Genomic DNA, 23,705 nt, shown 5'->3' with positions numbered 1-23,705 from the left:
GGACTACAGTGTGTCTTGCTTCTCACTAGTGCACTGCTTCACCAGAAATTCCCAGCATCCTTCTAGAGCCGATTATGATGGAGCCCAGTGAAGAACAGATTTTACAGGGCACTATTAGCATGAAAGGTGTGTGGGGGGTAAGGCATATTACAACTGTACTACTCTTAAGGCTGATCCAATCGTGGGTCCCAGGAACCAATGATCGGATGATAATGGATCTGATACGGGCGGTCAGATCGCAGGACCACATAGATGCAAAGATGCGGCCGCAATCCAAAGGGATTTTTTAACCTGCCCAATCGAGATCAGCCAGATATCGATAGGGGAAGCCCGTCGGATGGCCCCACACAGGGACCAATAAGCTGCGGACTTGGTCTGTTGGCAGCTTTTATCGGCCTGTGTATGGGGGGCCTTTAGGCCACGTTTTGCAAGGGGCTCTTGGCATTGATTACCCCTTCAAACACTAAGAAGCTATAGATAGGGTGCAGAAGGGATGATATGGACTTGCTATCATTGCTCTAAAAGAACAGGACCTCTACTCTAGTTCTCAACATAAAAATGAGAATATTTAGCACTGGAAACAAAAATGTACGAGAGCAGTGTTTTTCTCCTAACAAACCCCCTCTGGCTCCTCTAATAAGTAAGAAAATAGAGAGAAGAAAGTCCTGTGACCTTCTAAGCCTGGGGTTTGGTGAAACCTTTATCTGTTGCTATTCCTGTGCAGTGATAATCTGGTCACATTTGCAAGACTTTTGCCCTGTCTTTGCTTTTTTTCCTGCCCTGGGGAAATAGCACTGAAACTGTGAAGTTCTCTCTTGCTTCTACATAAAACAAAAGCACAATAGAATCCCCATTTTACGTTTTTCAGGGGACCAGAATAAAAAGGTTTAAAATAGTGTAAAATCCAGGAAAATGTAGTATGCATAATATATAGCTGGGACCACAAAACAACAATGTAAAATGAGGGAAAACTTAAAATAAGGGGATGTAAAATTTAGGTTTCACTGTATTCATATAATTAAAAACAAGAAGCGGGGCAGGCACACAATATGTGACTGTACCCAGATACTGATATAAACAGACATTTCTATGACCCTATATATATGGCCAAAAAGCTAACAATTTGATCAGAAGAATCATTGCCAATATCAGGTAATCTTTAAGATATAATGCCTGGTTCAACCGAAACTGTTAAGCTCCCCATAGACACAACGATACTTCTTGCCGAACGACCGATTTTAGGGAAGTCCGACCAATCCTTCGAAATTATTGTGCGGTTAGTGGGATTCGAACGATCGTACATCTTACGATTTTTCGCCCGACATCTGTCAGGAAATTGATCGGCCAGGTCAAAAAATCTTTGTCGGTCCCAGTGCAATCTAACTATGTTTGCAGGGCCAAGCAGACAGCTCCCCTTTGTTTTCCTGGCAAATTGGTCTTTTTAGTTGATGGTAAATTCGTACGATCGTTCTGAGAAGATCGTGGTCTCACAATCAGGATCTGATCTTTTAAAAATCTCAACATCTATGGCCATCTTAAAAGGAAAAAAAATAAAATTTACAAAAATCTGCAGTGCCAATTATTTGATCAATCTGCAGAGCTGGTTTGCCTTCAACCAGTACAGACTGGGACCCTACTGGTTCCCCACAGACATATTACATCATCATTTGGGAAAAGTTTGTGGCTAAATCGCCGAACTGAAGAGCCCTAGGAGACAGCTCGTATTTACCATGATAAATAAAGAGTAACATAAAGAGTACAAATAAACCAGTTTGGTCCCAGCCTAAAGATGGTCATAGATGTAGAGATTCACTCGTTTGGTGATGTCGCCAAATAAGTGGATCTCTCCCCGATATGCCCAAATTGAAGTGGGCGATATCAGGCTGATCCGATCGTGGGCCCTAGGGCCAACGGTCTGATCATAATGGACCAGATACAGGTGGTCGGCTCGTGTGATTTTTTTTAACCTGCCCGATCGATATAGATCGGGGAAGCCCGTCAATGACCCCACACACGAGCCAATAAGCTGCTGACTCGGTCTGTCGGCAGCTTTTATCGGCCTGTGTATGGGGACCTTAAGAGAGGTCCAGTTACAGACAGTGTGAACATACATGCTAAATGATGACAAAAATTTGCTGGCATTGCTCCCTACAAGAGCAGCCAAACAAACCAATGACTCGTGAGATACAGCCACGTGTATAGGCTGTGGGTAGCATCACCCCAGAAAAATATCCAGCAACTGGGGAAACACTTGAGCCCAAGTTTGCATGGTCAACCACAGCCTAGCACTGTAGACTGGACCTATGGGAGAAAGGTTGCAAGTGAGGCAACTCCCATCTGACAACCTCAACATAAGCCTACTCAGGACATCACCACCTACTTTCCAGAGTCACAGGCCTAACCTACATCTCTCATAATTAATTTTCTGAGCTGCAAAATTGAGAGAGAGAGACAGACAGAGAGAGAGAGACAAAGAGAGGGAGAGACAGAGAGAGACATGGAAAACAGCTGACATCTAAAGGGTCAGCGATCACCGCTCAGATCAGCAGATCAGAGTCCACGTTCCCAGTGTGTAAGATATGCCTCAGCAAAACCAGGCCAATGAAAACAATCGGGGAATTAAGGGAATTATGTCCTGTTGTTTGATTTGTGAATCGGGATACTATTTCATCCCTCTGCTGACAATGGGCAATGACACGTTGCTCTGTACTGCAGGCCTCACAGACATCATTGTGACAAAGCAGAGATCCGACCAGAAACAATTTGTAATTAATAAATATTATGGGGGGGGGGGGGAGATAGAGAGCAGACAGTCATTTATATACCTTAGATAACACTGCTATAGAATATACTGAATGTAAAAAAAGGACAATAGCAGGACATTAGTGGGCAGGAGGAGAAGGTCATTTATATGGGTAGAGAGAACACAAGCCCCTTATTTCTAATAACACAAAAGACAATGAATAGCTATCTGGCTACAATCTTGACCACATAAAACCAAGGCAAATAAAGGATTGCAGGTAAAATGCACAGGAAATGACTTTGATGTTAAAATGGTGGTGCAAGCATTTACCCGCCATGGTCTATGTAGGGGTCACTGCTCACACAGCCTTGCACAAACATTAAGCCTCAGCATATATCAAGCCTATAGCTTACTATGTACGCAGCGTGAATTGCAATATTTCAGTCACTTTAACCTTAAAGCCAATGTTCTACTCTAGATTCCATTTAGGAAATGCTTTACCTGCTGCTGTTCCGTACACATGGTAACTGTGCTTTAACATCGTTGCTTCTGCGTATACGATAAGGGGCATTTTGTACTGTGGTCATTAGATCTACACACACACACATAAATATACTGCATATACGTGCTGCGTATTTGGAAGAAAGACACCGATGCCTACCCAATGTGCGTAGAATATATATTCTATGTATTCATTTATTAAACCAGGTACAGGCCACTGAAGGCCCTGTAGATGATGATGACGATGATAAACTACAACTCCAAGTACGGCACCGACAGCAAAAGAAAATATCATCAAGGCTGGATACTACTCATCATTGCATAAAATACTATGCCCCATTGCAGTTGAAGCAATTATATAAACATAGAAGCACATTCCAAAGGAGTCTAAAGAAGGATGTTCAACCAACACCCATACAACTGTTTCAGGACAGACAAACAAGACCATTTATTTCCAGGGGGCTCTCATAATTGCTCTTATAATGTATCCGTATAGCACAACCTGTCCCTGACCAACGGAGCTGACAGTCTGCTCACTAAGGCTTGTGAATTGTAAGCATTTTAATCATGAAAGCCCTGCAAAATGGACCTTATAAGAGAGGCGGCAATTAAAGAAGTCTCATCATAACAACATTTAAAGGGCTACATAGCGACAATAAGCTGTCCCTCTCCCATTAGGCCAAGCGACACCACAAAAGGCCACACCATTAGTCTCAAAGCAATATGTCACCATATTGAACTGCTTGGTTAAGAATGGCCTACACACAAATCAGTCTCAGAATGTCATCCAACAAAATCCCATTACGTCTTTCCATTGTCAGCCATGATCAATGCCCTCCTCGAAATATGGTCAAATGGAGAAAGATCTAATGACCACAGTTCATAATGCCCCTTATTGTACACACAGAAGTAACGATAAATAAGCAGTTAGTATGTGTATGGGATAGCAGCAGGTAAAGCATTCATTTCCTCAATAGTACCTAGAATAGAACACTGTCTATAAGGTTAAAGTGAAGGAAACGGGTAACCACAATCATACGGGCAGTTAAAAAAGAAAATCCCTTTTTTGCCAGAAGATAACCAATGTCAAAATGTAGTCTGCTGTATAAGGAAACAGCACAAGTGGCAAGGCATTTAATGGACATGAGCCCTGGCTGATACACTAGAAATGGATTCCCCAGGCCCAAAGCCTTTTTAGAAATTTCCCTACAATGAGAAGTGGCTTGCTCACCAGCAGGACCAGAAAAACAGCTGCGGAGTTAAAAGGTGGGCCCTGTTGTGTTGGGCAAATGCAAGAGGTTCTGCAGCAGGTGAAGTGCAACAAGCATAGAAATTAACTGCCAGCGGCCGCTTAGCCCTAGCAAAGGTGAATTAGATCAGCAACAAAGTAACAGTAATGTTATATCGGTATAATATATAATGACAGTGACATTAACCCTTGATGGGATGTATATTTATAAATAGATCACAGGCATATAATAAACGTGACAGTGGGGCAATAGGTTCCCTTATTCAGATAGATCATTAGAAGCCTAGCGGTAAACTGTAGTACAGCAATGAGTGTCGGTGACATCTGCCTCTAAGCTGGGCATATCAATGACTAGCAATGCCATCTGTCAGTAGTAAAGAACAATGCCTGTCACTGACATTTGCCAACCATTAGTGACGAGAAACAATGCCTGTCAGTGACATATGTCCCATACAGTGGCTATAGCAGTGGCAGCCATAGTGATGACAGGGGGTGGGTATAGCAGTGGGTACAGAAGGGGCAGTCATAGTTATGACGGGTGTGGGTACAGCAGCGGGTACAGAAGTGGCAGTCAGTTATGACGGGGGTGGGTACAGCAGCGGGTACAGCAGTGGGTACAGAAGTGGCAGTCAGTTATGACGGGGGTGGGTATAGTCGTGGGTACAAAAGTGGCAGTCGTAGTTATGACAGGGAGTGGGTATAGCAGTGGGTAGAGAATTGGGTATAGCAGTAGGTATAGCAGTGGGTATAGCAGTGGGTATAGCAGTGGCATGCACATAACAGTGGATTTACCTGGTGGTGATTGTAGCTGTTCCTCTGCTGTAGGAAGGCTGCAGCCTGGTGGTGCTGGGGGTTGAGCTGGGGACTTACAGGGGATCTCCGGCTCTGCTGTTGTTGTTGGGGGATGTTGATCTGAGCAGAGAAGGGGCTGCTGAATCCGGGCACGTTGATTCCTGGGCAGGGGTTGGTAGAGAAGCTCTGGAAGAAGGCCGGGTTGATGGAGGAGGGGATGCCCGGGTAGAAGCTGTCGGGGTCGGGGCTATGCAGGGCGTTGAGGTTGGGGGCGGCAGGGTGCGGTGCAGTCGGCTGGTGCTGCTGCTGTTGGTGCTGCTGTTGAGGCAGTGCTGGGGGCGGCGGGGGAGGAGACGAAGTCTGTACAGACCAGGGGGTACCGAAGCCCGGCAGGGCAGGGGGGGATCCCCCGGGGGTCTGGGCTAATTCTGGGGATCCGGGGTAAGGGCCCCCCAGCAGGTTGGGGAGGTGCCCCCCCTGTGCTTCCATACAGAGCTTGCCCTTGGCCGGCAGGTGCTGGTGAGACAGAGCAGGAGGGGACGTTGCGGCATGAGCCTCCCCCACAAGAGCTTCCTCGGCCGAACAACAGCTGGAGGAGGAGGACGAGGAGGAAGGGGACACTGGCAGATTCTTGTCCGGACTCTCCAGCTCCTCTGCCGCCGGGGATCCGTGTCGCTGGTAAGTACAGGGCTGCTGATTCATCTCCCCGGACTGCTGCTTCTTCAGCTCCTCCCTAAACGCGTCCCCCTCCTGGGGGCTGAAGTCCTTCCTCTTGGCCGGTTCCTGTAGCAGCAGCAGGGCAGGCGGGGAGACTCGGCCGCTCTTACTGTGCTTGTTCCCCGGGGCACAGCTCACCCCCAGCAGCAACTCATCCTGCATCACCTGCTGCTGCTGCTGGTACCCGGCCGACAGGAACAGGGCGCTGCCCGAGGAGGAGGAGGACAAGGACGGGAACTGCCCGGCGCTGCCTCTGAACGACCCTCCGCCAAACAGGCTGCCCCCGCCGCTGCCAGTGCCCCCGCTGGAGAGATTGGCCGCCTGCAGTAACCCGAAGCCGTAATCCCCCATCTATCGGCTGCGACTGACTCTCCCTGCTCGGCCGGTGCCTGTAGCGCTGCTGCTGCTGTTGTGCCTCTCCGCTTTCCGTATTCAGTCACAATTACACCTCTTTCTATAGATATAGATATATATATATTACTATGTCATAGACTCTATATATACAGCGCGGCTCTCTGCCTACAAAAGAATATAAAGAAAAATAAACACCATATACATATATTATAATATAGAAAAGCCTAAGCTGCTCTTGTGTTGCAGGTGAGGAGGTCGCACTGGGGCCTGACTTGTTACTAGTGAGGGGTGAAGCAGTTCTACGTCTATAAATAAAGGAATAGATTATATGATATCGTTTCTCTTGCTTAGTCCTTGCTGCCCTGTGTCCTGTTCACCCCCCTCCTCTCCTCCTAATGCCGGCTGACTGACTGCGGGGTGACATTAAAAACCCCGGAAGTGTATTCGTCACGTTCACGTCACAGCCCGTCCGTAGCTCCGCCTCCTTCTAGTGCTGCTTTATGGAGAACTCGTTAATATTAAAGAGCCCTCGCCCTCATTAATTATTACAGTGCAGCGCCCCTCACCCTTAGAACCGGGACACCCTGGTCACACAGAGCTGACATTTTAAACCTTGGGTCATTAAAAATATCGTTTTCTTTTTAAGAGAATCCATTTTTGGGGCTCATTTTGCTCACGTGACCAGGAATGGAAATCCAGGACTACAGGCTGCATATGAAAAGAATAGTAGAATAAAGGGGAACTCCGCCCAAAAACTGTGTTTTATTCCGTGTCCGTATGTGGGGTTTCAGCTATTTGTAATTCATTTGTATTCTCCCTTTCTGGTCCTCTGGGTCTGACCTTTTGAAAAGATGTCAGTTCCCGGCTTCTGCTACATTGTTTCACGAGTCAGAACCGATGACCTAGACTGTGTTTTCAATGGCGGATAACATCATCGTTGCAAACATGCAGTGACCGAATATGACAAGCTGCTTTTTTTATGATGTGACCACCTTTAAGGGCTGCAAAGAGCCTGGATTGTGCTCCTGGGGCAGTGACATGTTACAGACGTACACACTGCAGAGATAGAACTGCTGCAAACGCAGTACTAGTCCCCCACCCCCTTATTACACTTGATTTTATGCTAAAAAACGCTTTGATGGGATATATAGCTGGCAAAGGTTCCTCTTCCAGAACCAGAACCAAAACCCTAAACTAGTTCCTGACAATTGTAGTTCAGCTTTTCCTAAAGCCCCTATAGAAAGGACTTATGCAATACAGAATATCCTGCATGAGTGAGTGTCCTGCATGAGTGAGTGTCCTGCATGAGTGCGTATCCTGCATGAATGAGTATCCTGCATGAGCGAGTATCCTGCATGGGTGAGCGAGTATCCTGCATGAATGAGTATCCTGCATGAGCGAGTATCCTGCATGAATGAGTATCCTGCATGAGCGAGTATCCTGCATGGGTGAGTGAGTATCCTACATGAGTGCGTATCCTGCATGAGTGAATATTCTGCATGAGTGAGTATCCTGCATAAGTTAATATCCTGCATGAGCGAATATCCTGCATGAGTGAATATCCTGCATGAGCGAATATCCTGCATGAGTGAGTGAGTATCCTGCATGTGTGAGTATCCTGCACGAGTGATTATCCTGCATGAGTGAGTGAGTATCCTGCATGAGTGAGTGAGTATCCTGCATGAGCGAGTATTCTGCATGAATGAGTATCCTGCATGAGTGAGTGAGTATTCTGCATGAGTGAGTATCCTGCATGAGTGAGTATCCTGCATGAATGAGTATCCTGCATGAGTGAGTATTCTGCATCAGTGAGTATCCTGCATGAGTGAGTATGAGGGCAGGTCATAACTACAGAAGAAGCAGACCCTGTGGCTGCAGGAGGATCAGGAGGTATAGGGGCCCCATGAGGTCCTAATTAATGAGCAATTTCAACATATATTTGTAATATATATAAAAAAAAGGACAACGTCTGTATATATTGGGGGCCCTAAAATGAATTTGCTGTGGGGCCCAGTAACTAGTCATGCCACTGTATGGGGGGAGGGGGTGTTTAGCTGATTCATTTTTTCATACAGATAACAGTTGTCAGAACGCAGAATACTCAGCCCAAAGCTGCAGCAGATGTGACCCCACAATACAACGTTAGTGCTAATGTAAGAGGAGTGCGAGAGCAGATCTTTATTTACACTAGGACTGTGAATGGATGGAAGTGGCTATTGTTGTACTGCGCTGCTAAAGCTGTTGCTGCTTTTTAAAGGGCCAGCCACTGGTTTTATCCCTTTGCTGACGCTCAATACCTGGCCTCATACAAGAGACACTTAAAACAATAACAGGTCACGCCCTTTGCTGCTCGGACGAGGAAGGTTAAACTGTCTCCTTTGCAGCCCTGCCTACTACTCCTCCACCATGAAGTAGGGGTATGTTTAAAGTTGGGGGATACAGATGAAGCAGGGGCGTTATTGCTCTATCTCGCCCTGTCTGCAGCAGCGCTAGTTCCAGATGACATTGCGCGCCGGGCTATTATCACACTGCAGCAGTGGCTGCTCGGCACAGTGACGTGGGCTCAATTGCTGCAGAGCCGAACGTGCTGCGCATGCGCACACCGAAGCGAGCTGTCACCCTGCTCAAGCCACAATCCAGTGACGTAACAATGCAGGGAGCAGGCGTGGCCAAAAGGACTGCCGTGGGAAAAACGAAGGGAAAGGTGTCTGCTTGTAACCCTTTGCAGCCCTGTATGCAGCGACACCGAGGATAATACGTGTATGAGCAGGTGAATAGATCTCTGAGTATGCTCACTGCAGGGCTGGACTCCAGAAACAATGTAGCAGAACAGACCTGGCTGGAGAATAATGGAATTAGCCTGATCTATTCACCTCGGTATGTAAGTGCAGCATCAGTGAATCAGTGGCATGAGATTCTCAGTGTAATAATTATAGGGGCACAGGTCTGGACTGGGAGTCAAAATAGGTCCTGGCATTTAAACTGCACAGAGGCCCAAACAGCCCCCCACCAGCCCAATAGTGGTATTTTCCAGCAGCCCCTCTGGCATTTGCCAGAAGCCACAGATTGCCAGTCCGGGTCTGTAGGGGAAGGAGAACCTGTGGGTGCTGGGAGGCTCATGAGGTTTAGGGGGCTCACTGGGGCACTTAATGATTAGCAGTTCAAATTATGTTTCCAAAGTGAAGGGGTGGTGATGGGCGAATTTCTCCCGTTTTGCCAAAAAAATCATCAATTTCCCTTGTAATTCATGAAATGGCGAAAAATTAGCGAAACTCGCGTTAAAGTCAATGGGCGTCCTACATAGTGTTGACGTGCGACAGTTTTGACCCAAGTAACTTTTCCGATGCGCGTCCAAAATTTTTTTTGCCGCTGGTAAATTTTCACGAATTTATTCACCGGCAGCGAAATGCAGAAATTCGCTGCGAATTCGAGAGGGCAAATTTATTCGTCACTATTAGGGGGCACTGAATAGGCGTAATAGCAGGAGTGTCCAACCCACATGCGGCCCAGGATGGATATGAATGTGGCCCAGCTTGAAACGCTAATAATAATATAATAGTAAGTCTATTTAATATCCATGTGTCCCATATGCCAGTGTATAGCTCCATCTGGTTATCCAACTGGTATTGTAGTTCTTTTCCGTGTATTTTCTTTACTTTTACAAATCAAAAGTGTTTGTGTATTTCATGTGTGGCCCCAGAAAATTTTTCTTTTTCCAATGTGGCCCAGAGAAGCCAAAAGGTTGGACACCCCTGCTTTATAGCATGATTCAATATATGTCACAGATTGATTTTAATGGATATAAACCCAGTAGCTATATCACCCGGAAAACATTTTCACCTGTGGGATCCCACAAGCTCAGAATAGTCTGCTTACTAATGCTCTCCATGCCACTTCGCTGTACATAGCGATCAATTACTTGGGATTCATTCGGGAGCTAGAAATGAAAATACAGCTATCTGACGTCATGAGTTCTGTCCCAGAGGTTCTTCTGTCCCACCCTTGGCCAAATCTCATTGCAACCGAAAGGCAAGCACATGCCCACGACACACTCAATTCACTGTGTCGTCTGAAATGCTTCTTATTGTATTTGTTTGCATACAAAGCTTGCTACAATAGGTCAGATGGAATGTACATAAATATACTAGGAAAACCATTTCTTGAAAGAAAAAAAAAACATTTGTGCAAAGGCAAGAAACCCCACAAGCAGAAAGGGGTGAGGGCAGACATCACGGACACCTTCCTGGCATGTGTAGCATGCAATACCTGCAAAGTAGAATGTGTTGCTAGTAGCATAAATTCATTGTATAAATAGCCTTTAAAAGCACTTATACACCCTTTGCATGTAATGCCCTGTCTCTGATGCCAAACATGGTTCTGCAGGTTCTTCTGGATTTAGGCATCTTATTATACTGCAAGTCTTGTGGGAGATACTGATTAGCTCAGGGACACACTGAATAGTTCTGCTATTTTGGGACTGTTCTGCCATTTATAACAAGAACAGTTTACTCACATCTATTGACTTTGTAAACTGCACAGTGTAAGTTACTGAGCCTTATATCAAAATCATTTTAGGTCCACCCAAACTTCAGAACAAAGACATTTATTCATAAACATATATTGAATCAGTTAGTCACCCCCTGAGATAAGAATGCAACAGGTATGGGATCTGTTATCTGGAAACCCATTATCCAGAAAGCTCTCCCATTGACTCCGTTTAAATCAAATATTTCACATTTTTAAAAATTATTTTCTTTACCGCTGTAATGAGAAAGCAATACCTTGTACTGGATCATAGCTAAAATATAATGAACCCATATTGGAGACATACAAAAAAATCCTACTGGGTCTAATTCATGTTTAAATTATTTTTTAATTGACTTAAAGGACCAGTAACAGTAATTTCTTTTAACGAAAAAAACCCACCAACACAGTTTAAACTTTTAATTTGCAAAGCTTTTATTAAGAAATTATTTACCGATTCTCTGCCTGCGCTCCTCTTCTGAAACAGGTACAGGGCGACAATCCATCGTGCAGCTCTCGATTTCTCCTCCCTGCCTTCTATAGGAGAGGGTGGAGAAATCGAGTGCTGCACGATAGATCTTCGCACTATACCTGTACTTGGTCTGACGGTGCTTTGTGCTCAAGGCAGGTTAATGTAATGGTAATATATTTTACAGCTGATTAAATGAGGGCTCTCCAAACCTGGGATTTTTGGTGGAAGTTTTATTGTAAAGCGACCTAAAATATACTGTAGCCGATGGTTGGCCTCCCCAAAGTGGTGGGGCTTTTGTTAATTTATTTATGTGGCCCTAGCTATTATATAAGCTACTGTATGTAAACTACACAGTGGCACATCTATACTATTAGGGCCTCCAGTTTTTTATGAAACTAGAGACCCATAAATATAGAAGAGATTTCATAAATATTCCTCTGCTTACTCTCTAGCTGTGCCGTTGAAACTATGGTGCAGGCGCTTCCATCACATTTTACAGTACAGTTATGGACGGGACAGCTATTATCCAGAATGCTTAGGACCTGGGATTTTCTGGATAAGTGGTCTTTTAATAATATGGATCTCCATGCTTTAAGTCAGTCGCATAACTAGATATTACTGGGCCCCACAACAAATTATTTTTCAGGCCCCCAAAATGTCTAGAGGTTTACCTATTTTACCAATATTTATTTAAATGAATTAGGGCCTCATTGGGCCCCTATACCTCCTGGCCCTCCCTGGACCTGCAGGGTCTGCTTCCTCTGTAGTTATGCCCCTGCTTTAAGTCTACTAATATATCATTAATTAAACCCAATAGGATTGTTTTGCCTCCAGTAAGGATTAATTATATCTTAGTTTGGATCAAATACAATGTACTGTTTTATTACTACAAAGAAAAAGGAAAAGTGTTTGAACTATTTTAATTATGCAGTTAAAATGGAGTCTATGGGAGATGACTTTCCTGTAATTCAGAGCTTTCTGGATAACAGGCTTCCAGATAAGCAGTCTATACCTGTACCTGTTAGTAGCCAGTGCAACACTGATCAAATCAGTGGGACTGATCCATCTATATGTGGCCAAACCTTACACCAGTGGTTCTTAAACTGTTGGAGCCCAGTCTTGGTTTGGGGGGCTTAACCTGAAGGCCAGTTAGGTGCAATGTTTTGGAACATGCCTACTTAGATACTTCTGGAAGCCCATCTTAGAGGTCAATTAGAGCAAGCTTTGGGGGGGGGGGGACTTCTTTGAAGCCCTTGGAACTATGGCTGAATTAGCAATGTTTCCATATGTTTGCAAGCTTGTTATGAGCTACCTAAGAGGACCCTGGACAGGTGTTGGAACTCAAAGTGAGACCTGAATCAAACAAGTCCGACAACCATTGCCTTACACTGTACAAGCTGCTTCCATAACACCTGCGAAAAACATTGAACCAGACTGCCTATTAGTTGGAACACAAACGTTTAATTCCTCAATGTTTTCTGTTCTAACTGCTTTTCAGTGAGCATAGAGCACCCAAGCCCCCGAGGCTTCACTGTAACATAACATTTCCCTCAGTCCTGAGGTGCATGGTTAAATCTTTTTGGTGGCTTGTCTGTGAAATGTTTTGTTCTTAACCTGCAAAGAGTATGCAAATTTCTCATTGAAAAAAAAAATGTATTAACGTAATTCGTGTGCATGAAGAGAGTGGCCACTGTACAGCATGAAAACAAGACGGGGAAGTGATTATTCCTTTTCAAGAAGAAGAAAACCAAATCCTTTCTAACATAATGTTATTCATGCTACATATGTGTGTGCAGAGCAGTGAATGACAATTCAGCCACGTCTGTTTTAACAACGTCTGACAGCTCTGCCTGAGACTAAAACAGTTATTAGGTCTTGAAAAAGCTTGAGAAAACAACCACAAGCCCTAAGGCTGGTTTTGTGCATTTGCAGTCCGTGTCATCATAGTAACGGAGAACCCAGGTATCATTTCTGAAAGAAGACAAAATAAACAAAGCAAACTCTGCAGAATACAGAAGCCGAATGTGAGTATATTTAGATGAATATGGAATCTTGCTGTAAATTGATACTACTGATATAAGTTATTGGCAAATAGAATTTGGTGGCTTTATCTGCCTTTCAATGAAGACTTGCAATCTTTGTATTGCCCTTTCTTTTAGCGAGGGTTGCTGTCAGGCCCAGGCTGGCTGGTGGAGGATTGTTTGGGGTTGTGTACCTAAAATGTCAGGGCCTATTTTAAATGCTGTCATGAGTTTCAAATTTTCCACCAGCAGACACTATAATACATGTAACATTATAGAGACACCGTGACTTTAAGAGAAGGTACCAATTGTGTAAATAGTTCAGCAGGATAACAGGCATACCCAAAATGTCAGTCTAGTGCAACACTGAAATGACAGGAGGGAGTGTGGAAGATCATGCTGAGCATTTAGACATGGGGCAAGTTAAACATTCTAGATCAACCCCACAATGGCAGTGCTGTGCCACCAGTATCATCAATACTAGGGAGGCATGAAAAAATGTGAAAAAAATACATCACTCCCACATAATTTTATGTTAGTACTCCAAGGCTAAAGGCCCCCATACACGGGCCGATAAAAGCTGCTGACAGACCGAGTCGGCAGCTTATTGGCTTGTGTATGGGTCCATCCGACAGGCTTCCCTGATCAATATCTGGCCGCAACTCAGCCAGATCTCGATCGGGCAGGTAAAAAAATCGCATTGGATCGCGGCCACATCTATGCGTCTATGTGGTACCGCAATCCGACTGCCCATATCGAATCCATTATTATCTGATTGTTGGGCCCTAGGGCCCATGATCGGATCAGCCCGATATCACCCACTTCAATGTGGGCATATCAGGGAGAGATCCGCTTGTTTGGTGACATCGCCAAACGAGCGGATCTCTACGTCTATGGCCACCTTAATTCAAGCATAATGGAAGTGCTATTCATCTAGCCAAAACTTGGGCATCAGCAATATCATGGAAGGGTATCAGACTTTGGTCAGGAGATAGACAACAATGGTAAACGCTCCATAGCCATCACAATTTACGAATCAAAAAAGAGGCTCACAGTGGCAGCTGGACCGGTCATTCCCCTCTGACTTCGGATCCTCTTCCTTCCCTTCGGCAATTTCCGGCACTTTTGGCGCATCCCTTACAGATGAAGACTTAAGATCTGGAAGATGTCGCTCTGTTGCGCTTACTCTGCACCAATACATGAGCAATGGATTCAGGATACTTTCAGGGGTAATGAACAATGGGGGGGGGGCGAAGCAGGGTGGGGGGGGACTATCTAGGGTAGTGGGTAGGGGCTTTTCTTATTGTGAGGTTTAGTTCTACTTTAGGCTAGTGACACGCTAAGATTCGGGGAGATTTAGTCACCCAGCGAAAAGCCTTCCCGCCGGCTAGAATCTAAATTGCCAGCGGTATAGCACTTGGAGCAAATAGTTTTCCGAAGTTGTCTCACGAGGAAACTTCGAGTGACTTCGGAAAACGAAGTGCTCCGAGTGCATCCCGCCGGCGATTTAAAGTCTGAGTTGACATTACCTGGCCTTGCTGGATTGGTATGTGTGGGCCTGCATTATGATGAGATTGTTGGCCTAATTTGATCCAAAATGGTCAAAGACCCAGCACTGTTTGTATAGCATATTTTGGTTTACCTTGGCATAGGTACTGTGGCTTGACAAATATATAATCCTAACACTTGGGAATGAAGATTGCTGTTTTTGAAAACATATGCACTTGCAAAGTATAGGTTTAGCAAGTTCTGGGGGATGAATATGTTTTAGTCAGGCTGCTGCATGATGCGAGTATAGTTACAGAGAAGCACCACAGTGATTTGACAGTAAAGTGACTGAAATGACCACTTGAAACTAAGTGAAAAATTGCCTCCTAGTAACCAAAGTATAATGAATAATGATAAAATGGCTGCTTGCCATTGCTATGCTCTTGCTGTTTGACTAAGCATTTCTTAGACAATTGAATGCAGTTGCTTTATAAGCAAGTAAAGCAATGAACAATTCACTTTATGTGCAAAATCCCTAATTGCTTAGCACAGTGACCCTTAAGTGTACATATAACCAGCATTTTATTTCCGTTGTGTATTCAAAATATTGCTTCTAATTAGATACTGAATTTAAATTGTACTGCTTTATAAAATATGTATAAGCATCATGCACACCAAAAAGCCTATAGATAAAGTCTGTACCTATAAGGGTTGGGGGATTCCAGCAAGCACTCTTTATTCTGTACAGTCCTTAAAGGAACAGTAACATCAAAAAATAAAAGTGTTTTAAAGTAATGAAAATATAATGAAGTGTTGCCCTGCATGGGTAAAACTGGTGTGCTTGCTTCAGAAACACTACTATTGTTTATATAAATAAGCTGCTGTGTAGCAATGGGGGCAGCCATTCAAAGGAGAAAAAGCTCAAGTTACACAGCAGATAGCAGATAAGCTCTGTCTGTCTTATGGTGTTATCTGTTATCCATTAGTTAACCTGTGCCATATAGCCGTTTTTCAATTTCCGCCATTGCTACACAGCAGCTTGTTTATATAAACTATAGTAGTGTTTCTGAAGCAAACACATCAGTTTTACCAGCACAGGGCAACACTACATGAGATTTTCATTACTTTAAAACACTTACATTTTTTGGTGTTACTGTTCCTTTAATGACTGCTTAATTGACTTGAGATTTTCAGTATTGTTCTGAGCACCTTGGTGGGCCTGAAAGAATCTCTCTAGTGTAATTGCAAATGCTTTTCTTCTCCGGCAGCATTTTATCCTTTAATTTTTTTTTCTACCTGTTACAAATATAGTTGCCATTACCAACCAATCAGCAATTAGCTTTGATATGTCTCCTACAAATTAGAAAATAAAAGCAAGGATTAGATTGATTGCTGTCGACAACTTCTATAAAGCAGCAATGTTAGTAAACCAGCCTTATTGTTTCGTTATCAGTTTGATAGTGTCTGGATCCTTTCTAGCTGCTTTCTGGAAATGCCATGTTTTCCTTCTCTCCCAAGTGAGAATAGGATGGCAGCACTTGATACAACTGAACTGATATATTTTCTCATATATTGCACAAATGTAAAGGGATGCCATTATCATTTTGCAGAGTCACTTTTTGTAGCAATAGCAGCTTCTGCTGTAAGTAAGTACCAGCTTCACAAAGGCTTTGGGAGTTATTTTGATTCTTCCAGGCAGATTTTTCTCTAGGATGTTCAGGTTACTTGAATGGCACCTTTTTAAAAATAAGTGCCACATGATCTCTATTGGATTGCTAGCAAGATAAGACTAAGGTGAAAGCAATATGTGTAGTACAAATTTAGTAATGGTCAAACTTGAAGTAACACCAACAGGCCTGGACTAGCAATCTGTGGGTTCTGGCAAATGCCAGAGGGGCTGCTATAAGGTACAATAAAAAGTCAGTATTTAGTGGGCTGGTGGGGGCTGTTTGGGCCTCTGTGTGAGCTGATTGGGCCTCTGTGTACCTGAAATGCCATGGCACCAGAAATGCCAGACCTGAACACCATACACAGTGTAGAACTGACCCACCAGGATACCGGGAAAATGCCAGGTGGACCCAGTGGATCCTCCTGCTCACCTATTTTGCTTTGTATGCCTATGTCTTGGTCATTTCTATTTTCTGTATGATTACAAAGAGGAGTAATGGAGAGAAGATTAGATGAAATATAATATAGGAGTAGGGTTGCCACCAGGCCTGTTTTTTTTTACCCGGTATTACAAATTTAATTGCCGGTAAATCTGTGATACTCCAAAGTTCAGCCCTTGGCATGCACCCTTAAGCCACAGATCCATCCAGAATCTGCCCCAAATGTGCCATTCCTCTTCTTTTTCCCGATCCTCCTGTGGTGCCTGTGACATCATAGATCCATTCACATTTTGTCCATTCACAGGCCCACCCCTCCTATGTCACGGCCCACTCCTTTTGTTGCGGCCCCCGCTGCTGGGCAGTAAATTAATGCCATATAGGTTGCAACCCTGTTTAGAAGAGATTATGACAATACGGAAGCTGAGTAAGGAGAAAACGTTTTCTGGTGGGCCTCTAACAACCCAGTCCAATATTGATTATTCATACACTTATTGGCATAACATACAAGCATAGCCCCCCCCCCAGTAAAAAAATTTCCGGGCCCCCAGCTATGACTTGCTATGCCACCTCTTACCCATTCTGTCAATCATACATTGGTCGGCAATTCATAAGGCTAGAGTGAGTCTGGAAGCATGAGTGCAAGCATTAGAAATAGTGCAGGTAGAGGAGGAATGTGGGTACTAAGTATTACAAACTCCCACACCACTGCCTACATTTAAAGGGATACTGTCATGGGAAAACATGTTTTTTTTCAAAACGCATCAGTTAATAGTGCTGCTCCAGCACACTTCTGCACTGAAATCCATTTTTCAAAAGAGCAAAATTATTTTTTTTATATTTAATTTTGGGGCTCGACATATTGCCAGTTTCTAAGGAGCCCCCAGTCATTTGACTTGTGCTCTGATAAACGTCAGTCACTCTTTACTGCTGTACTGCAAGTTGGAGTGATATCACCCCTCCCTCCCCCACAGCAGCCAAACAAAAGAACAATGGGAAGGTAACCAGATAACAACTTCCTAACACAAAATTACAGCTCCCTGGTAGATCTAAGAACAACACTCAACAGTAAGAATCCAGGTCCCACTTAGACACCACCAGTTACATTGAGTAGGAGAAACAATAGCCTGTCAGAAAGCAGTTCCATCCTAAAGTGCTGGCTCTTTCTGAAAGCACATGACCAGGCAAAATGACCTGAGATGGCACCTACACACCAATATTACAACTAAAAAAAAAAAGCTTCTTTGTTCAGTAATTACATTTTATATGGTAGAGTGAATTATTTGCAGTGTAAACAGTGTACGTTAGAAATAAAAACTATACCTTAAAAAATCATGACAGAATCCCTTTTAAGTTTAGTGCTGAAAGCATTATGCTAGGGTACTACATTTTAACAAGGGGGATGGACACCTTGCTAAAATAGAACGAGTAATGATGGTGCAAAATTAAGAGAAAACCTGTTTCAGTCTGCCAATAACCTGAACCTTGGGAGAGAGTGAAATTTTCAGCAAGACAATTATCCCAAACCCAAGGCCATAGTGGCTCAAATGGAGTGTGCAATTACTGTTCACTGTACTGGAAAGCATTGTGAAGTATTTATTGATGTTTTACCATAATTCTTTTTTTCCGGTTAAGAAATTTAAAACAGGCTCAAATAGAGTCATTTCTATATGAAATTTTTAGAGTAAACAGTGGTTTGATGGAGTTTTCAGGAACAATTTATTCAATTATGGGCTAATTTACAGCCATCAACATAAATCTAAACAAAATGATAGAGCTAAGTGCACAGAGTGGCACCATTTATACAAATGACATGCACCAGCGTAGTCTTTTTATACTGATGCACAACGTTTAGTACAGACATCTGACCAAAGCAGTGACGGGCAGTGTCGGACTGGCCCGGCGGGAAACCGGGAAAAAACCCGGTGGGCCCCGACCCTTAATGGGCCCCCGCCGGGCCAGACCCCTCTCCCGACCATTTTGATAAAAAAAAAAAGATTTCTTTAGGCGCCGCGCTGCGCTATCTGCGCATGCGCGCAGCAAAATACAGAGCTCTGAGCGGTGCCTTTCAAGAAGGAGCGGCGAGCCGTGCCGTCACGCAGGCGCGCAGTGCGCATCACGGTAGGTGGGGTCGGGGGGCCCTGGGCAGTAGTCCCGGTGGGCCCCGGGCCCCCCAGTCCGACCCTGGTGACGGGAGGTTTCAGTGCAATGAATAACAGGGGGCACAGGGGTATCAGGCATTTCTCCCCTCATTTTCTGTGCCAATTCCTGTATGGCAGTGCTATGTGTGCCATAAATCGTTCAAACTATTTTTGTTGAGTTGTGTTGCCCTAAGAAAAAAGAGAATAGTAATGGCAAGCAGGACATCTTGAGCGCTTCTCATAGTACAATGGGCAGCACCAGGACTGGCCTGTTCTCAGCTGGTATTTTTTGCCCTGTGGGCCCACAACTACTCTATTTTTGAAAATACAGTGGCAGGCCTTGTGATATGCTTTATTTGTGTCCAAATGGTATTGCAGATAGAACTGGCAGGGAGTAAGGACAGCAATGCAGGCAATGTCAAAGCCCATCTTTTAGTGTTGTACCAGTTTGGTCTTAATCTGGACGGTCAGTTCCCTGAGTGAATTGCCAATAAAATGATTGTGTTGCGCAAGTTTAAAGCTTTAAATGGATGCTGTCTTCACATAATTACCCATTCTGTAATACCAATTATTTATTTTGAAACATTTAACCTTTTTACTGCCAGACAATATTCCCGCAAACACACTTACCAACTGCCAAGGAAATTTTGTTGCCATTTTATGCTCTCTCACCAAGGCGACAGTTAGAGAGCAGACCTAAGCGTTTTAGGTCTGAATTTTTGTGAAATTCCACTTCTGTAAGATATGCGACTTTAAATACCCAAAATATGCACCAAAATACAAGTGATTCCTTATTTTTTTTAAAGCATCTGTTAGATTTTAGGGCAAATGCCCTTTAGAGACCCTAACTGTAAGGTGATCCCCAGAAAAACAATTATTATATATACAGTATACATTCTGACAGATATTCAATGTGATAAATATTGCTTTCTGTTCTAAAGAACCAAACTTGCAGGTGGATACAGTCCCCTCTATATTTACCACCAGACCTACCCATAACACTGGCTGAGAAACTAGGATCTAAAACACATGACTAGAGATGGGCGAATACATTTGCCTGGCACGAATTCGCTGAGACTTTCCGAGTTTCGCCGCTGGGGAAAAAAAATTGCCAATCTCCCGCGAGAATTCGCAGGCAAAATTTCGGCGGCGTCAAAAAATTCTACAACACTATTCGGACGCCCATTGACTTTAATGCCAGCGTCATAATTGGCGCGAGCGATTTTTTTGTCAATTTCCAATTTTCACTATTTTCTGTGAAAATTTCAGATTTTCACGTTTTTTTCGTGAAACTTTTTGATTTTCACGATTTCTCGTTAAACTTTTCGATTTTCATGATTTTTCGTGAAACTTTTTGATTTTCACGATTTCTCGTGAAACTTTTCGATTTTCACGATTTTTAGTGAATTTTCCGTCGTTTCGCGAATTTTGGAAACGGGAGAAATTCGCCCATCATGCACATGACATTAAATTTGCCAGAAAGCAACAGGTTCCCTGAAATTCTTTTGTATTGCAGACCTGTCAATCTGCCGGGATTTTTTTGTGAGTCACCTGTATTTATACCCTTGTGGGGGTGGGACAAGTGTGATTAAACATGGCCAAAAAACAACTGGGTGTGCATGTATGGCATCTTTCTGAGGAAATACAGTGAATCTTTGGGTTTGTTTCTGAACCCTCAAACCTGTCATTTCCAGTTGGGAGGGGTGATAAATCCCAGGCCCGGACTGGCAATCTGTGGATTCTGGCAAATGCCAGAAGGGCTGCTGTTGCGTCCCATAGACAGTCACTATATAGTGGGCTGGTGGGAGGCTTTTGGGGCCTCTGTGTACTTGGAATGCCAAGGACTATTTTGACTCCCAGTACAGACAGATCCCCTTGTAGACTACTGCTCCTGATAAACTATTCATTATAGCTGTGAAAGCTATAATATTATCACCATTACACATCCCAGTCCCTCAGGATGCCCCTCACTAATGTATCTATGTTTTCAGTAAATTTCTAACAGTTGCCATAGTGATAAGATGTGTCCCATAAACAAAGCCCCAGGAAGTCGGGTGCTAAGAGCTCACTGGTGCATGTGCAACAAACCAGAGGTGTAACAGGGTGGACTATAATAAATAATAGGCGAGGCAATGATCTGTAAAGCCGTTTCAGGGTTTCATGATCTAAATTTGAGACTGGGTGGGGCCCGGTACTTAGAGTCCTGTGGTGGCACACCCTCCATAAAGCTCATCAGGTAGAGCAAGTAAGGGAAGCAGTCATTCTGCACACTGGAATGCTGAGTCAACCATGAATGGGAAACCATAGGCAAACTGTCAGAATAATGCATGGAGGGGCCAGGCAGGACCAGGAATGTGTCTGTCACGTGTAGTGTAGGACACTGTACATGTGTGGTGCCTGGAATCCTGGGAAGCACAGGCTGGCCAATGGGAAGGAGTTAGCCACCTAGAATATAAACAAAGACAGAGGCAAAGCTTTAGCGCACAGATGCATAGCCCTCATTGTTATTATCCTTTATTTATACAAATCTAACACATTCTACACAGATTATACATCAGTCCTTGCACCAGTAGAGCTTACAGTCTAAGTCACATGCACTATGATTAATTTAATCAGGAACTAATTAACCTGACCGTTATAGTTTATACAGGAGCAGTGACCAGCTCCATGTTGTAGCTCCCACCCTTCCCAGCTATAGTCAGGTGATCCCAGTGGTGGCCAATAAAAGGGCAGCCAAGTTTGGGAGTTTTACTTTGAAAGCAGCAAATAAGTTGCAGGTAAAACTTAGCCCCTTTGTAAAATATATAATGAAGCAATAGAATTCTTAATGAATCAGATGAAAGTTGAGTGTAGGACTGGCCATACCAGGGATGACTTTGACGTAGTTGGCCAGTTTCATATATTGCATTATATGGACAAACAATCCCTGTTTTGTTTAAAGGGTAAGGCATTTTGTAGTATCTTAAGGCACAAAATGTCTCAATGTCCTAAATATATGGATAATGGGTTGAGTGCAGAGGACCTCTTGCAGGGTCGGACTGGGGGGCCAGGACTGCTGTCCATGGCCCCCTCCAGCCCCCCCTGCCCCCCTACTGTGACACGTGGAAGCGCAGGCGGCACTGCGTGGCACCGAAAAACCTTTCTAAAATCTGAATATCAGGAGAAGGGGTTTGGCCTGGCAGGGGCCCATAAAGTTCGGGCCCACCGGGGTTTTTTCCCCAGTCTGACCCTGACCACTTGTATTTTTCTATATGTATTTTGTGGTCACAACCATCAAATTAGTGGTGAGCATAACTTTCCCTTGTTTTTTATAACCTGCCTTTATGTTTTGGGAGTGTGAGAGCAACACAAAGTATTCAGAGAAAACCCCCAAGCATGAGAGGTCTGACTGTCACTGTTCCTTGTGTGTCAGGTACTTTATTATTAGCATTTACAGGACATCAGACACGTTTTAACAGCCACATGTGCCATAGGTAGGACTGTTTTTTTTATAGCCTGACCGGTAAAAATAATGCTTGATGCCAATGTTATTGATAGGGCAAATACATTTAAATATGGGAAGGCCGGTGTTTAGTCACAAAGTATATGGAATTAAATGTCTCTTTCCTTTCAATCAGGCAAGTCCCAACATGAAACTGCAAGAGAATCAGACTAATTGAGTGTGCAGCCAGCCTGAGGCCAGAGGACAAGTCCAGCCTGTATGGGCCTTGAATATGCTTTGTTACCAGGCAAGCACAGCACATACAGGCTCATTAGCAACGTCAGGAGAGAATTACAATGGGAAGTTCCGGAATCTTTTGCATTGCTTTGGTAACCAGGTTTATCTTTCTTGTCTCTGTGCAATGCCGTCAACACCCCATGGGAAGTGAATTGAAGAGTTTACATTCTGACTAAACCCCTCTGCTGCTAATGAAGACAGGCCGCAAAGTCTGCACCTGACAGATAAGGATAGTGCACGGGCCTTACATTTCCTGCCATGTGCAAATGGTTCAGGCAGCTGAGAGATGGAGATACCTTCTAAGCCCCTGTAACATAACCTTTTTTTTCCACCATGCATGAATGCAGTTATTAATATGCATCTTTGTCTCAGCCAGAAAGTTTTACTTCATTTGGATATGGGATCCTTTCCTCCAATGCAAAATGCAAACGGTTGTTTTATACTTTATTCTACATTTACATCTAACTTTTTTTCATATTATCTTACACCCAAATGATATAAGTCAGTAAGCTCACATCTTTTGTGAAAAATATTAAACGAGACTATTTTTAAAATCAATAAATACAAGCTCAGCGTAACAGTGGTTAAAAATGGCCCAGTCTGCCTATTACCACATTCCATATGAGCCTATGGGAAACATGGTGCCAGAAGCAGGTGTAAGTAGTTGATTGGTGGACTCAGACATGATCAAGTGAGCATTTTTGATTGGAGGTCAACCAGCCACCAGTACGTCTGGTTCAGGCACATTGATTATTGCTGCGTATACTTGTAAACATATCAGCATTTAGAAATAAAGGACAATAATAATATTAATAGAGGGAGTGATGATAGGTGAAGAGGGGTTTTGGCCATCCTTGTTTCCTGAAAATCGAAATATCCT

The 23,705-nt window shown here is 43.8% G+C and overlaps 1 protein-coding gene and 1 long non-coding RNA gene across 5 annotated transcripts in view; one reads left to right on the top strand and one right to left on the bottom strand.

Annotated features, from left to right (window-relative positions):
• The window catches only part of LOC108698041 (cytoplasmic polyadenylation element-binding protein 2), a 59,592-nt gene extending 52,822 nt beyond the window's left edge, over nucleotides 1-6,770 (bottom strand). For all 4 annotated transcript variants that reach the window (XM_018228774.2, XM_018228787.2, XM_018228780.2 and 1 more), the window contains exon 1: nucleotides 5,286-6,770. In XM_018228774.2, coding sequence (XP_018084263.1) covers nucleotides 5,286-6,353 — 1,068 coding nt within the window. In that variant the 5' untranslated portion in view covers nucleotides 6,354-6,770. The remainder of the gene's footprint in view (nucleotides 1-5,285) is intronic.
• A 1,569-nt stretch (nucleotides 6,771-8,339) lies between these two features.
• LOC108698040 lies at nucleotides 8,340-23,272 on the top strand. The gene is made up of 2 exons (XR_001932545.2): nucleotides 8,340-9,233; nucleotides 22,725-23,272. It is a non-coding gene; the product is annotated as an uncharacterized LOC108698040 (long non-coding RNA).
• Nucleotides 23,273-23,705: the final 433 nt, after the last annotated feature.

The sequence above is a fragment of the Xenopus laevis genome, chromosome 1L, assembly GCF_017654675.1.
Source record: "Xenopus laevis strain J_2021 chromosome 1L, Xenopus_laevis_v10.1, whole genome shotgun sequence".
Lineage (NCBI taxonomy): Eukaryota > Metazoa > Chordata > Amphibia > Anura > Pipidae > Xenopus > Xenopus laevis.
The sequence above is the reverse complement of the archived record's forward strand: the minus strand, read 5'-3'. Positions and strand labels throughout refer to the sequence as shown.